Source organism: Hirundo rustica, chromosome 1 (assembly GCF_015227805.2).
Source record: "Hirundo rustica isolate bHirRus1 chromosome 1, bHirRus1.pri.v3, whole genome shotgun sequence".
NCBI classification, from domain to species: Eukaryota; Metazoa; Chordata; class Aves; order Passeriformes; family Hirundinidae; genus Hirundo; species Hirundo rustica.
This window is the reverse complement of record NC_053450.1, coordinates 136,671,278-136,687,628: the sequence shown is the minus strand read 5'-3', so window position 1 is coordinate 136,687,628 and position 16,351 is coordinate 136,671,278. Positions and strand designations below refer to the sequence as shown.

At 36.4% G+C, this 16,351-nt stretch overlaps 1 protein-coding gene across 1 annotated transcript in view; it reads right to left on the bottom strand.

The window, feature by feature from the left end:
* The window catches only part of MALRD1 (MAM and LDL receptor class A domain containing 1), a 235,169-nt gene extending 225,503 nt beyond the window's left edge, over positions 1 to 9,666 (bottom strand). The window contains exons 1-4 of the mRNA XM_040062159.2: positions 9,504 to 9,666; positions 4,886 to 5,026; positions 832 to 926; positions 589 to 750 (exon numbers count right to left, since the gene is read on the bottom strand). Of these exons, the coding sequence (XP_039918093.1) occupies positions 589 to 750; positions 832 to 926; positions 4,886 to 5,026; positions 9,504 to 9,666 (561 nt within the window). The remainder of the gene's footprint in view (positions 1 to 588; positions 751 to 831; positions 927 to 4,885; positions 5,027 to 9,503) is intronic.
* Between the last annotated feature and the right edge of the window lie 6,685 nt (positions 9,667 to 16,351).

The following is a 16,351-nucleotide window of genomic DNA, read 5'->3' as shown; positions in this document are numbered from 1 at the left end:
AGTTACACTTACTATGCTAGTGTTTTTTGTAAATGCACATGTAAAAACATCTAAATAGCCTATGACATTTGCATTTCTTTTCAGTATCTTTGAGCAAAATTAAACCATTTGCATGTGTTCTGTGACAAAGGCTCAAAGCTGCAATTAATAGTTAAGTACAATGTTTGTCAGCTCTAGTACTCCTATAAAACAGTATCTCATAGTATAAAATGCAATTTCCTATATAAATGAAACCTTGAGTTTATCGGTCCTGTTAGACAGGCTATGAGAAGATTGTATTTAGAGTTAAGATCACAAGTATATCACTTTAATGGCTTGGTAGATAATTTATGGCTCAATGAGACTGTTGTATTTAAGACACAAGCACAGCTTAAGCCAAGTTTGGTGTCAGTTTTAACACCATTAAGAGATAAGAACAAGCTATATTTGTTAATGCAAACTACGATCTTCAAAATGGCTTTTTTCTTGTTTACTTCATGAGAATGCTTTCTCCTCATTTACAAAATATTTACTGCTGACCTAATAAAAGGGTCCACAATTTATAAACCATTTAAGAAGTGTCTTTTACAGTAACCTCAATTTACTAACCTCATACTTTTCGGTGCTTTTGATTGTAATGGTATTTACATTCCACTGATTTCGTAGTTCTCCTGAAACTTGCCAAATGTTTGTAACAGTATCTTCAGAGTGCTTTTGTAGCCCCACCATAAGTTTTCCACTCATTTGACTGACCCAATAATAAAATCTAATCTAGGAAAAAGAAGAAAGTCTGATTATTCCAGGCAAATACTATGGCAAACTGTGTAATACAAAGAATGTGCATCAAAATACCTGGCAAAAGTGTTCTTCATCAGTTGGAAGGAAAACACTTGTCCTTAAAGCTGCAGAAGAGGATGGCATTTCAGAGGACAATGAGAGGAAATAAGCTATTAAAAGGAATAAAAAGAGAAAACTTAGAAGCTTGGGGAAAAAACCAACAATACAACAAGAAGGGCAATATGCACAGGTGTAAATTAATAACTAAAAAGCCAACAAGAATTGTTTCCCCAGAAAAGATTAATAGCTCTTGTAGCCATTGCATTCCAAACTCTTTTCATGTTCAATATTTTCATGGTATTGCTCCATGTTCCAGGTAAAATTTTAAGTGGGATTCCAAAATGTTTCATTTGGTGATGTCTTGAATATTCAACTTAGAAGTGCAACATTTTGGGACAAAGTGAGACTAACTCAGAAAGATGATCCAAAGACTTTAAACTCCAGTGATTGAGTATATAACATATTTCATGCCTAAACATCCAACAGTTGTAAATAACAATACACATGACAATACAATTTATCATGACAGTTCAGGTCTTTGAGAAGGTTGTGGAACAAGGGAGTGTGGTGTTTTTACAGGTGGAAAACTGGTGGTTTCTGGGTTCTGGCTGCTTGGAAAATTGCCTTGGGAGAAAGATGTGGTATCCCTGTACATATTCCCAATATAAAAAGTCATCTTCAGAATTTCAAAGCTAACATTAAAGAATACCGTAGTTTTTCATTTACAAAACAATGCAGTTCCTTGCTTCACTTCAAAGTTGAACAGCTCAAGAGGAGTCAGTGGACTATGGTTGTTGCTATGCCCTTTGACTGATTGTGTCCCTTCCTGACAATATTGTTTCAGATCTTATAACAGATGGAAGGCAACACCCCTATTTTTGGATATCAAATACTGCAAGTCAAAATTTGGCTCTTCCTGGTCTCAAAGATTTCAGAGATGTTAGATGCTAAGGATGCAAGATGAAAAATAAAGAATAAAAAAAGACCCAATCTATTTTTAATTATTTTTATTCCTTTCTCTTCCTCTTCCCAAATTCCAAACAATGTCAATTAACTTGTTGTCCTCTGACATTAACATGTTAATGAAAGAAGGAAGACGAAGGAGAAAAAAAGGCAAACAAGACTCAAGGAAAAAAAAATCCTAAACATGAAGATTAATACATTAACCAAATATCAGAGGACAGATCAAACATTTAAATAATTTATTAAACTACCTACCTTGTCCTGTCATCCTTGTGTGGAACTGGTAAGCCCCTGATGAAGCACCACCAGCCCAGCTCAGGGCCAGAGCCAGCTGAGCAATCCCCCACAGAGGAACATTTTGCAGCCTGCTACCAGAGCAGTGGCCATGCTGCCCCCAGGTTTTAGACCTTTCCTGACTGCTCAGGCAGCACTCTCAGAGCCTGCCAGCTGCAAGGGTATTGCTCCTACCCACAACAGATGGCTTGGTGTCTCTGCAGAGCCCTGTCCCTGACTCCAATCTGTTCCACTGGATGTTAGCTTCCAGGAAATTTTGAATTTTTTTCTTTTAGTTATCTAAAGAAGAATGTGTCTAAAAGAAAAGAAAAGAAAAGAAAAAAAAAAAAATTTCACCTGCCACAGGTATTTTAAGTTTTACATAGATAGAGAAGAAATAGTAATTTTAAGAAATTTGTTGAACAGTCATTTCACATTAGACCTCTGCAGAGAGAATAGTTTCATCTAGAAAAATCAGGCTGTGTTTTGTTTTGGGGTTCTTTTAAAGTGGTTGTCACTGGTCCATTCAAGTGAAAAAAAGAAAAAATCTGTGGGACACAAACCTAAAAAAATATTTTGGGTTCTAGTAAATGATTACATAAATCTTCAAAAGAGTTAAGTTTACCAAGGGATCTTTGCTTTTCTGCTAATGTGTGTTTTATCCTGATGGCAGTAAGTCTTCCCTTTAACACTGTACCACAGATCATACTCTGCTCAGTTGTCACAATAGAGAATAATTTCTGGTTTTAAGCAGAAACCAGCATAACACTGATTACATAGTCTGTTGAGTCACTAGCAGTGGGAAAACTTGACTCACTGCCATAAGAAGATAATATTTCTCACACAATTAGAATCAGCATTTAGAAAATGAAAGTACAGTTTAGACATTCTCCAGGTAGAAAAATAAAAGCAAATTAATTCAATGCATTTAAATCTTCTTAGCTATTCAGTTCACTGATCTGAGGACACAGCCTCTCAAAAAGCTGAATAGCTACAAGTATTCGAGCTTCCTGCTGCTTGAATAAAATAACATGACCACTGCACAATTCCGACCTGGCAGATACAACAGTGACTGAAGGCCCAAAACAAGCAAATGTGAGCAATACAGATGACTGAACACTTGGCTTTGTGTGAAACAACCTCTTCAGTTGATGATTCTCAATCTTTTGCTGGTCTTGGCTGTCTATCTAAGTCAAATTTTCCCTTCCCCACTAGTTTTTTATGATTATTAGAGTATCTTTCTGTTTGCTCCTCCTGATGTGGTGTGTACTACCAATCATGCACAAATTCTAGAAACTTCAACTATAGCAAGACTGTTGCCTGGCTAACCTATTTTGATTCTAGCCAAGAATTCGCTATGTTTGTATTCCATGGTACTTTTTTGGGGGGTTTTAATGTGCTTCTTAATGAGAAAAGCTTTATTATTTTAAACTATTGCACAACTTGCATAGTTGAAATAAAGCTTGCATTTATGAAAAACCTTTGGTAGCTGCTCACATTTTTATGCCAACATTGGTTTAAATCAACATTTATTTAAGAACAACCTTTTCTTTGGAAGCATAATATACACAGCAGGATGTGCTTCTGAGATACACACAGCAAAAACTGAAGTTGCTAAAAACACATCACATGTATAAAATTTCCTAAATGCAGAGTATCATGGAAATTGTCCACTGTGAAATGAGATCTTACAGGAAAACCTAGAGTGGGGGTTTTGGTTGCTGCTTTCTCCAGTAAAAAAAAAAAAAAAAAAAAAAAAAAAAAAAAAAAAAAAAAAAAAAAAAAAAATATTGAGTTTCATTTTCATCTGCTGATTTCTAAGCATGTTTTCCAAACATTCACCTCAAAACCACCAATCTATACTCCTCATTATGGGGAACTTCTGTCTGACGGCTTACGCAACATGTGGGAGATGCTACTTTAGAACAGCACAGATTCCCACAGATCATCACGGTTTGGGAGTGGGGTGCAAAGCCCCTGGGCTAATCACAACAACACTTGCATCCCACATAGGATTCTCTTTTTGTATGTGCTCCAGCCTTGCATGTGCATGTCTGCCTTCAAGTGCTCCCCACGAGGGCTGCCAAAGCACTGCTTGTGCCCAGGAGAGATGAGAGGGTGTGGGTGGAGACAAGGGAAAGAGCAAAACAGAAAATATGGAGAACTAAACAGCTATTGTATTACAGCATGTATCAAAGAGGGAAAAGCAGGGTTAATTTGGCCATGAGACAAGTATAAGGGCTATGTTTTGTCAAAGGTAGAGAAAACTAATTACTTGAGAGACACTCTTCAAGGTAAAGTAGAATTTTAAGAAGATTTAGAAAAAAGCTGGCTCAAAAACAGACTATGAAAACTTATCCTATCTCCAGATACAAAGTCCTCTTCTCTCAAAATACTTGGAGTAGTAATGTTAGCCGCAGATCATAGATACACACACTCCAGGCATTTACCAATCCAAGAAAATATGAAAATTTCTAAAAATTGCAGTATCAAAATTTCTAATCTTTGCAGTCATCAAGACTGAATTTATCACGTAATATCTCTGAAACAAGTAAAGATCATGCTGGTAGATAAACATTTCTTCTGAAACTGATTACTTGCTCCCCTGTGATAACAAGAATTGCTTACTGGAATACTGTCTTTCTCATCCTGCCTCCCCCCTTGAAATCTAGGTTATTGTAATTGTAATCACCTTAAAACAAAGACACAAGTGCTCAGGAAACGTGGCAGAATATAATTAAACAATCAATAAATTAGCATAATTTAGTAAATTAAATAGAAAACTACATAATTTGTAAGAGTCCATGGTTTCCTCAAAGATCATGAGTCTTACCACTCTCATTCCCATTGTGGTCAGAGTATGGTGGTCCCAGGCCAGATTGACCATTTCTTCTTAACCAGCCAGGCTGTAAATTGAATTCAGGAAAAACTTTGCATAGATTGGTTTCAAAATCACAGTTGTTCCAGGAGGAACCTGAATCGAAGAAAACAAATAAAAAATTAAAAGCTTAAAAACAGGAGGAAAAGGATATTTTTTTCACCACCACTTGCTTTTTAGCTAACACACAGAAACACTCTGAACAGGGCCCTGAAAAATACCACCATTACACCATAATGTTTAAATCATGAACAAAGAGAAAACGCCATGGAAGAGAGACATCTGAAAATGAACACTGGGAAGACAAACAAACAAACAAGTCCTTCCTTCACCAAACCTAATCCAAAATTGTCCATTTATATTTTATTAGTGTAATATTTTCCCTTTTCATCACAAATATGTGTGTAGTTACGTTTTTACAGGAAAAATCTCCAAGCTAGTATAGTTTATATGCAGAGACTGTAATTAAAATACACTGCAGCTCTAAGGTAAAGAAATTGTCCAGAGTTCTTGCATAAAAACCCAAAGACTTAACACCAGGATGTAATCAGAGAGCAAGTTTTTGGGGTTTTTTGATTCCACGTCATTCAAAGAAGAGACAAAATGAATCCTCAGAATGGCATAATGTCTCCACTTGTCTTTCCTCTTTCTTATTTCAACCAGTACGTGTCATAATGTGGAGAGGAAGGAGCATTTTTCCCCCTTCCAGATTCCCCTGTAGAGCAGCATAGATTGGAAAAGGGAGGCAGAACACCTTTATACCACAGAACCCAGTTTGGTGTACGTGTTCATCCAGGCAATTTGAGGTAGGTATGGGACCAGACAAATTACTGCTTGCTGAGATGGAGGGACAGATGTTCCAAACTGAATGAAAGTGCTTGGATGTGCTTGACAGGTCCCATTCCTTGAAGCATATATTGTAGTGGTGGAAGGATTTAATTAAAAAAGGAGTCAAGTAGATGCAGCTGTAAGGAGCACCTGAACTTTTTGCAACTTCAGCCCAAGCAGAGTGGCCAGTACACGGTACTGTCTCCAGATTTCCAGTTTTGCATCCTGTGGAAACTGGCAGATCCCTTGCTCTTTGTCTTACACAGAAGAGGAAGGTGACTAAGACCTTGCCTTCTAATTGGGATTCTGGTTAGACACAAGAGCTGCAATGCCTTCTCACTCCCTCTCAAATTGGTGCCTGCTCCAGGCCCCTGCTAATGCTTCTGGTCTAGTCTGTATTATCTTAGTTCACTAGTCATTTTAAATGAAGTTGCAATTACAGCATTGATAGTCACCCTACAATGTTCAATTTCATGACTTTCATATTCATACCAGTTTAGTGCAACAATTAATTGCAAGGTGAGTGAGGGGAAAACAGAAATAATTCACACAAGCATTCCAGGTTCAAGTTAATGTGCAGGTTGGCTGAGTCATCAATGACCTTTTTATTGCTGCTTTTATTCCTTAGTTTTTTAAGTGGCTAAAAGGCATGTCAGAAGTTCGTCAAAAGCTGACTAACACTGCTGAAGTATATCTGCTTGACATTGCATGAGATGCACCAAATCACATTCAATACTTCTTCAAGAGTTTTCTCATAGTTGAAAATATAATTACAAATTAATATGCACGAAATAGCAAGAATTGTACCATTTAACTTTTTTTTTAATATAATCCATTACTATTTTCCCAGGCAATATTCATTTTTACAGAAAATATAACTTCAAAACAAACCAATATAAATTTGCTGGATGATAGATTTACACAGGTAAAGTCACTGCTTATAGAGGAAAAGTTCAGAAGGAAGGAATGTGTTGGATTTTTAAGACATTTTTTGCTGAATTTCCTGGGAACAAAAAAATCTGAACTTCTAAGAAAAAATTCCAAGTCTCATAGCAACAGACTACAGTTAAAGGTTCTATTTCAAGTATGCGTGTGTATAAAATCTCAGTTTGGGATATTCTGGGGGCAAAATATATTTAGGAGTATTTTGTTATCATTAATTTCCTGGGAAATATTTTGCAGTACAAATACCAAATAAAAATAAAACCAGAATTCCAAATTTTATATATTTTCACTTCAGAAGCTTCCTTAAATCTGAGCAAAGCCCAGGCAAAAGAGCAGGAACCTGTCACCAACATGAGACCAGGAGCTGAAACCTAAGCAGAAAAATAATTTTGCAATAATCCCAAATCCCAAGAAAGAGTGGCAGAAGGATAAATTTGACAGCCTGATCTGTATCTTCATGTCTGACAGCTGATTTATCTCCAGGAATAATCCAGAGCATTATCCAAACAGTCCCAGCCTGCAGCCTGTCTCTCAAAGCCTGGTTCTACACCGCTGGCTCATTCACATGAAATACAATATAATTTCATATTTAGGACTTTTACAGAGACCATAGGCAATTTCTCTATACCAGTCTTTGGAGACACCTTTAATTCTCTACTTTCATAAAAGCATTTGCCTGTAGTTGCATTCCCTCAACAGGCAAGTGTAAAAAGCCTCCACAAAAGATAAATGAAGAATGCACCTCTTGTTCCATATTCTGCAGTTACAATAGAAAATGCTGCCTGGAGCAAATGCCCTTTCCAGGTAAACCATGACCAAGCACAATGAAGATTTCAAAGCTAGGCAGTGAAACTTAGCACAGCTACCTCTTGTGCAAGCGATAAATATATATATATAAAATAAATATAACCTGAGATGTGTTAGACACACCAGGGAATTTAACAGGCATTTCAGCCGTTTCCATTTAATACATTTTTGTACAGCAGAGGAAATTACAAAAATGTACTGATATCCAATACAGTCTTAATAGTTGTCTTATTTGCAGAGAAATAAAAACCAAGTAACCTAGAGCTGATTCTAGACTCTTGCTCCAAACAGATCTCTGCATTCTATTGGGATAAAACAGGGAGTCCTACTAGAGGAGGAAAATATTTATGGAGCTGGACACATAATTGTAATTTGAAGAACCTGGATTTAAGTTACTGCTCTTCCTCACAGATTTCAGCTGAATTCAGTGATTGCTGACATACTCTAATTAGCAGTTTTCAGTGTGGACAGATAGACACAGGCTCATCTAAAGAGCATTTGTTTTATATTTAAACTGAAATTTTTAAATCCCAACAAAGATGGTAGCTTCCTCTGTTGCATAGTGAGTAGGAGAACTTAGATAAGCTTTTTAGTTAGAATTAAAATTTTTGATAAATCCAAGCTCTTCTTTGGACTCAGAACAAAAATCCTCAAAGAGAAGGACTATCTTATGCATCTGTCCAGGTTTTGGGTAGGGTAAAGTTAATTTCTTCTCAGTAGTTGTTACAGTGCTGTGCTTTGGATTTAGAATGACTGGTGTTGATAACTGATGTTTTGGGTTTTTTCCAAGTCATGCATATCCTATGGAAAGGACTTATTTTTTTCCCTTTGTCTCATGCTCTGCCAGTGAGGATTTTGCAGGACTGGCTCAGTTGATCAGTTGTGTAGTTGGCTAACTACACAAGGCTGTAGGTATGGTCTACCCATGGCCATGCACTTAAGCCCTGGACTCTGTGATCCTTGTGGGTCCCTTCCAACTCAGAATATCCTGTAATTCTGTAAAAAAAATAAAAGAAAAACACCAAAACTGGTGGGGGCTGGGAAGCATAGTTGGGAAAGGTCATGCCCACTATGGAAACTGAGGGTAGTTAGCTGGAAGCGCAGCTGAGCTGGGATCAAGAAAGTGAGGTCTGGCATCAGTTGGTGAGTTGCAAGCAATTGTATTGTAGATTACTTGTGTTTTTTTTCCTTTTTGTTATCATTATTATTTACCATTATTACCCTTACCATTGTTTTATTTTAGTTTATTTTTATTTTCAATTAATAAACTCTTCTTATCTCAACACACAAGTTTTACTGCAATTTTCCTCCCCATTCCACCACGAGCAAGCGACTGCGTGGTATTTCATCTCCAGCTGGGCTTAAAAACATGACATGAAATTATTTGCAACACCATTTTTTAGTACTGTATTCTGAAAATACTAGAATTCTGATGCAAATTTACTCAGACAATAGCAGTTAAAGTTCACTCTCAGCATTTAGATCAATTCCTTACAGGAAACAGCGCCAACTGTAATTGTAACCAATGCATGTGATAAGATTAAGCTAGGATAATCCAGAAAATTTCCAACGTTGTCTAGACAGAAAAAGAAAAAAAGTTGTATCTTATACCTTGGTCTAGCTATTTTGTATTAAATCTGAATTCTATCAAACAAGTTACCCACAAATGAAGGAAAAAAAGTATTACTTGCTGAATCTTCATTGAATTTGAATGAGGAAACGCTTTGCGATTCAATAACCGTATGAAGATTCATGAGAGTCTTGAACTTCACAAATGTAGAAAAAGGAAAAAAAAAACCCATGAAAAATCAAACTGAAGCTGGAATAAACTTTTCTTCTAAAAATGAATAGGGTGGAAAAAAAAAACAAAAAAAAAAACCAAAAAAGACTTCTCAAACATTTTTTGACATAAAAACATCCCCCCTAGTTCTCTCTGCTGTCACATTTGGTTACCAAACTGTATCGCACTTCTGTTAAGGCCCACCAGACTCACCTTGTTTCTCATCACTACTGTCTCCAGACCAGTTGGTAGAGATGCACACTTCTCCAGGTGGAGCAGAAGAGCCATCAGCACGCTGGCATCCACTTGCTGCGGGTGACTGAGTATGCACTGGAGCAAAGCAGCACAGCACACAGACATATACTAGTCTGCTCATGGGCTATGTTACTATCCAAGCCTTCACTTGGAAAATAATTGCTGGAACTGCCTAGTACTGGTCATGAAGTGCCTTTGACCAAGATGTGTTTACACACGTCTCTCTAAAAGATGTTTTTAGAACCTTACTTTCTTAATCTGTAGTTTACAGGAAGTATGGCTTCTGCAAAGTAAAGACTTTCAACCCGGTGTGTCTCAGGATAATATTTAACTGAATATAATGTTTTATGATTAAAAAATATTGGCACATGCTTTGTAAGTCACATGGTATATCATTAACTTACTGATTGGATTTATTGCTCAGTGGTTTGAAAATATATTAGATAAGAAAATAACAGAAAAACAGAGTAGAATTACTAAACAACCAACATTCACAAAGATCTCTATTTGCTCAGAAGGAATTGACAAATGCTTACAAAATGTGTGAAAAGTTTGTACATCAAATGTAAAAAAGAGTTGAGAAATTCAAGGCTGATTTTACATCAAAGGGTTTTCAAATCAGCTCACTGACTGCTGTCTCTTGTGTGCCGCGGTCCTTTGTACGAGGATGTTTTAGTAACGCCTCTCACCGTGTTTCAGTGCTTCACCAAATCACAGTGGTTCTGGCCACATGTTTGGAGCAATGACTCAAGGATCTTCAAACGGAAGAGGGGGACTTGGGAGGGAGATCCAAACAGTCAAAAAAGCTGGCCTTGTGATAGAATATTGAATCAATTTGTTTCATTCAGCCTAGCATCACACGAAATCAGGGGAATTGCTTTAATGAAGTAGCATAAATACTTTAGATGCCCCAAACCCAAGGATGGATGGAATGCCAATAGGAAAAAGAGAAGATTATTACAAAATTTGCAAGGAAAATAATGGTGAGAACTAGATAAAATAAGTCTAGCAACCATGTAAATATGGCACTCCTTTAATAGGAGTAGTGGGATGAAAAATATTTCCCAAGTGGCAGCTTGTACAGGGTAACTGATGCCAGCAGGTCTGGAGAGCTCATCGCCTACAAATTCACAAAATCAAGCCAGGGGAATGCACATTCCACCATGCATAACTCTGATTTTCCTGTTAGCCCCAGTGATCAGAAATAACACAAGATATATCTCTGTAACTATAGAAGCTGATTGGAATGCACAAGTGCCATCGTATCTGTAAAGTGAACCATGCAAACTTTGCCTCTAAAGGAATAAATCATCTGTATTTTCTGCAGATCTGTATTTTCCTAATGTTAGAAATCTTTTGTCACGGAACAGAGACTACTACTCCAACATCACCTGAAGGCAACAAGTGCAAGGTCTGATGCAACGTCCTATTATCTCCAACACCAGAGGCAGGCACATGTTTACTGTGACAAAGGTTCACATTCTGCCTAGAAAGCATTTTCCAGCTCATTTGCTTCAGCTCCACCCTTTTCATCATTTTTTTGTGGACACTGTTTTAGCTCTTTTATTTTAATGCTTTGTCCTCAAGACATAGAGGTATTCAGAAAACTTCCTAATGAAAAGGAGCTACAACTGAATTAAATAAGAGTTTATATATATTCCTCAAGAATACATATCATTGAATTGTTTTCTTCCAGTCTGTAAGTACAGATTACACTAGAAGCTTATATTAAAAAAACAAAACCAGAACTCCCTATGCCAGATATTTTCATGTTACTACATTTGTAAAAGTTGAAATATTTCTGCTATTCAGCTGCTTTAAATTAATTTTCTCTGACATACAATATTTTATCTTATTTATTTTTTTCCTCTACATCTTCTTAAACTCCCCTCACACTGACAAAACATCACAATACCAGGATTTCCCTATCTTTCAGCTTTCTTTCTTTTTATAAAACCTACCACTGCGTTGTTCCCAACTGTTGCATTTCTATGCCTGTTATATAAATCTGTATACAAGTATTCTGAGTCAAGGGGTAATATTTTTCAGGAACTGGTTTCCATTTCCGGTTTAATATGTTCTAAAACATTCATAACAAGTAAATTTGCATAGCCCAAACAATTCAAATCCACAATAAAACCTGTTATGGGTGGAAGTAAATGAAAAATGTATCAAATATTCAGAATATTTAGAGTGTAATCCATGGATTTTTAGTAAATAAGGGAAAAAGTATTTCAGTGAAGATCTAATAGAAAAACCAAAGAAAAGGTGTCTCTTGTTTTTCTGACAAGTGTTTGGCTATGTACACGTAGGAAGATTTTCTTGATGAGTGCAACCATTCAGCACTCTTGTCAGCTAAGGATAACAAAAGTTTCTTTATATCTCTGAGAATCATATAAAAAGGTGAGTTCATAAGAAGATGACTCAGAAACAAAGTACTTTCAGGGAATGTCAAAAGGATGAATACTTTAAGTACTGAACTGGAAGCACCCTGAAAAATATTAAAGCAGATAGGGAGAATGAAAAGTATAAACTGGCAAAAAATGTGCAGGAAGTCAAGAAGAGCAGAAGATGGCCACTAATCAAAAGATATTTTTTAAAGCACTAGAGAAATACTGCAGAGAAAATGAAGACCAAAAGGAAAACAATCAAAGCCAGACACTGTCTATTTTCAAAGTTATTTTAGCAAACAAGCAGATTTTAAAGAAAAAGAAAGTTAAAATAGAAAACTGACTAAATTTACATCAAAGCTGGATTTTTCTGGCTTACTGTAATTAATTTAATTTTAGACAAGATGAAACACATTTCACGTAAGTGAAAAAGATTGCCCACTCAGCCTCCAACATAAGTAAATCTGTTGAAAAAATTTCAGATATTTAATTTAGGAGTTTTAAAAAGTAAGTCATAGAAAAAAGTCCAAACAGGCTCTGAAATGGCCAGAAAAAATTTGCATTTTTAAGTCCATTATTCGTGTGAACAGAGTTATTTGCTTAAGCATAAAATGGGTTGCAGTTAGCAATTCTCCTTTGGGTGTTTGTAGAGCAAGTTATTAGCAGCAGTGAAACAGAGGAAAGAAATATAAAACTGGGATATGAGTTTTACCATCTGAAAACATGTTCAAATTTTCCTGCAAATACTAACTTTCTTTCAGTAAAAAGCCTTATAGAGTAGAATAAAGGCACCCTTTCAGAGTAATCAAAATTTCATTAGGTTTAATATAAACTTTTAGTGACAAATTTATAATCTGTTTTGGTTTTTTTGTTTTTTTTTTTTTTAAATGTGATCAGAGAGGAGCAAGACTGTGCCAGTGTATGAATCTTTAACACACACATCCTTTTCTTCTAACACAGAGTTTTAGTAAACATTATTAATTTTAACAAAATCCTCCAAAATTTTTTATGCATGTGTAATTTTAGCCAACTTTTAATAAAACCACCAAAACTGTATTTTTTAAATAATTTCCAAAAATTCAGACAAGACTTGATTTTGAGAGCCCCTTCCCAAAAATACACTATTCACATTATCATATGACCATTCTGATTTTAAATTGTCAAATTGTAACTTAAAAGCTTCTGTACAGCAGCAGAATGTCAAGCAATCACTGTTACCCCAAACTGATCCATTTTAACAAGAATTGACAGAATTTTTTACTTTGATATGAAAGGCAATATTTGCACAGTATCTGTTTTCAGTTAAGGGGCACTAATTCAATATTTATCTTGAAAGAGGACTAAGATTTGAATAAAAATATTCTGGGTAAGTGTTCTTACCACTCATCTCCATTCATTAAAAGAAATCAGTAAAATCAATTGAGAGGTTAAAACCAAACTTAATTCATTGATCAGTGTACAGCATGAGCACCATAGTTACAACTAATAAAGGAAAGAAGTCCATAGTCTTAGGAAAAGGTGCGATGAACGAGATATAATCAGGTCAAAGTCCTAGATCATTACAGACTGAAAAAAAGATTACATTTTGGGAAACAATTTGGCAGCATCTTTTCCATCTTTGCAATGGATAAAATTAAAGAGGAAATCACCAGCGGTGATAAAGAGAAAGCAGAGAGAATATTCAGTGGGAGATAAAAAAATCCCTACGTGTACCATGTAATACAAATTGTCTCTGCACCTAGAGTTTGGAAAGAAAATGTACTTCAATTCTGAACTGTCAAGAGCTGTCAAGAACTGCCCTTCTTTCTCTATACTTCATCATAAGAAAGGGGAAAAAATTCCAATAGTTCTTAGACCATAAGGCAATATCCGATTAGAAGACAAAATTAATTGGCATAACATCTGATCAGGTAAAAGCATTTCTACTTCCTGCCTGATACATGCTTCTTCACAAAAATAAGAATGGAATAAAGATTTTTCTCAGCATTTGCTTTGCAGACCAGAGACTTCCAGCAGGTTTCAGCACATTCTGCCCCCACGCCATCTTTCGGCTATCACATCATTCTATGACCTAGAGCAAGTGGCACTGTCTCACAGGAGAGTGAAACCCGTGAGGCAGAGGACCTGATGCATTATGTGATATGAACTATGACATCACATGGCTAAATGTTTTATAAGGTGTTTAACTCAAACTAGCTCCAGACCGGTCCCATGGAAGAAACACCCATCAGTGGCCAAGGAGTATGAGGAGTGCTCCCAGAGCTCATCCTCTGTCTAGTCGTGTCCAAGGGCATCCAGTGCACACTCTCTGTGGCTGCTCTGCTCCAGGTCACACAGCGTGCCGGGGTTGTTGGGACACCGCTTTCAATGATGCAGCCCTCATGGGAACCAAAATGTGAACATGTTAAACATGCTTAGCAGCTCTTGGAATAAGAGCTGACCTTCCTTTTGTCCTTAAGGAAGGTCTAGCTTTCTTTCAAAGTTTCGAGAAAAGAAGCGTGTTATAAAAATTAAACCTGAACCAAATGACCCAGTTCTTCTATCCATCTCAGCCCATCTATCCTAACATTGGTTGCCAGAGACTGGACATTACAGGTAGCAGAGGCAGACAAACACCTCAGGGCAAACCACCCAAAGAGGTCTATCTCTGAGTGAAACAAGTCCTTTAGAGGTGTTTTTTAACAGCAAAATAAACTTACCCTTTGGTATCTCTTCTAAGTATGCAAGTGAGGGCAAATAAATCCTTTCAATGGTCTATCTGCTTCTGTCATACATAACATTAGTTAGAAAGAACAGCAAGATTGGGGACAAATCTGGAAGAAAGCAATATCCCTGGGTTCATCTCCCACAGCAGCAGCTAAATCAGCACAGCTCAGGTTGGTGTCTCCAGCAATATTAATCTTTAGTCCTGAAATACGTTCATATGCCCAAGAGCTTAAAATTAGACTGCTAAGGCCTAGAGGGAGTCTCAGCAAAGCACATACCTTAGTAACCAGGCTAAAAATAATAAAAAACCCACCTTATCCATTGAGTTTTCCCGTATTATTGATTTTGTCCTTAGGACATCGCTGCAATGATCCTGCTCCTGAGGATTTCCAAGCAGTCATGCTCACTCTACACATTTCTAAAAATCATTCCTGAAAAAGAGACAAGAGGTATGTTACTACAAGTCTTTCTTGGTCAAAATTCCCCTTTATCTTAATTTCTTCATCCATTAACAAGTAAGTGGACTGAAAATTTCTGATACCCCTGATAAATAAGACTAAGTAGGAACTAATAATGCTGAGTAACTTCTCTCCACTGGTTTTAAGTCAGCCTTCAATATAAGGGCAATATCTTGATACACAAGGAAATAATATTCCACTAAGATAAGAAGAGGTACTTTTCAGCTCAGCTATTAGGTGAAAAGATGATGTTCTGAGCAGATAATAACTCCTTTGAAACATATTTTCAGTGCAATTAATATGAAGTTCAACTTCATGCAATGAAGGAAAATGTGAGGAAAAGTCCTTGAAATTAAAGCACTCAGGAGCTTAATGGTAGAAGCTTAGCACTTACAATGAAATTATGTGAAACTTCAGAGTACATGCTTAGCTTGGAAGAAAAATAATCACAGGATAACCGTGTGCTGCCTCAATAAAACAGCTCTATCCTAAATCTAAAATGCCTAATAATACTTAAATTAACCCAGACATATTAAAAATTTTATTTAGAGTAATCACTTTTCAATTGGAGCTTTGTGTTACTTAGAGCAGTTTCACAATTCAAGGAACTGTAGGAAATATTCTATCACTGTTTTTCATTTCTTGATTATTTTTCATTCTATCATTACCCCCAAAAAATTTTTAGATCTAGAGATTCATTTAATCCTTAAATCTAAGATAAATGTATATGAATCTCAGTCTAGATGCATTATCATGTTAATGTGAAGTGTAGTATATTCTCATAGAACTCCGAAATGTTAGAACCTTCCTTGCAGCTTTTAAGAACTTGATAATGTTGCTTTGTACTTTGAGTGACTTTGTTATCAGAGATCAATGGGATAAGCAAAGAAATGAACAAACAGAACATACAAACAAACAAACAAACCTTCTTATGTCCTTCCTAAGTCAGCTGCCACTAAGACATGGACATTTTTCCAATACTTAAAAACTCTCTTAAAGCAGCAGCTGTAAATATAGCTCCTAGGGACACTGAAGATACTCCAAATGATATTTCTAGAACAACTGCAGATAGGGAGTGAATCAGAAACATCCCATGCCACCATTTCCAGATCCCAATCACACAAAATAAGCCTAGATCCCCCAACCACATTTGGGAAAGGGGGCGTAACTGGCAGGCTAGACAAGTTCCGGGTGGTTGAAGTGAACAAATTTTTCTCATCTATCACAGGAAAAATAAACAAAAATCAAGAAA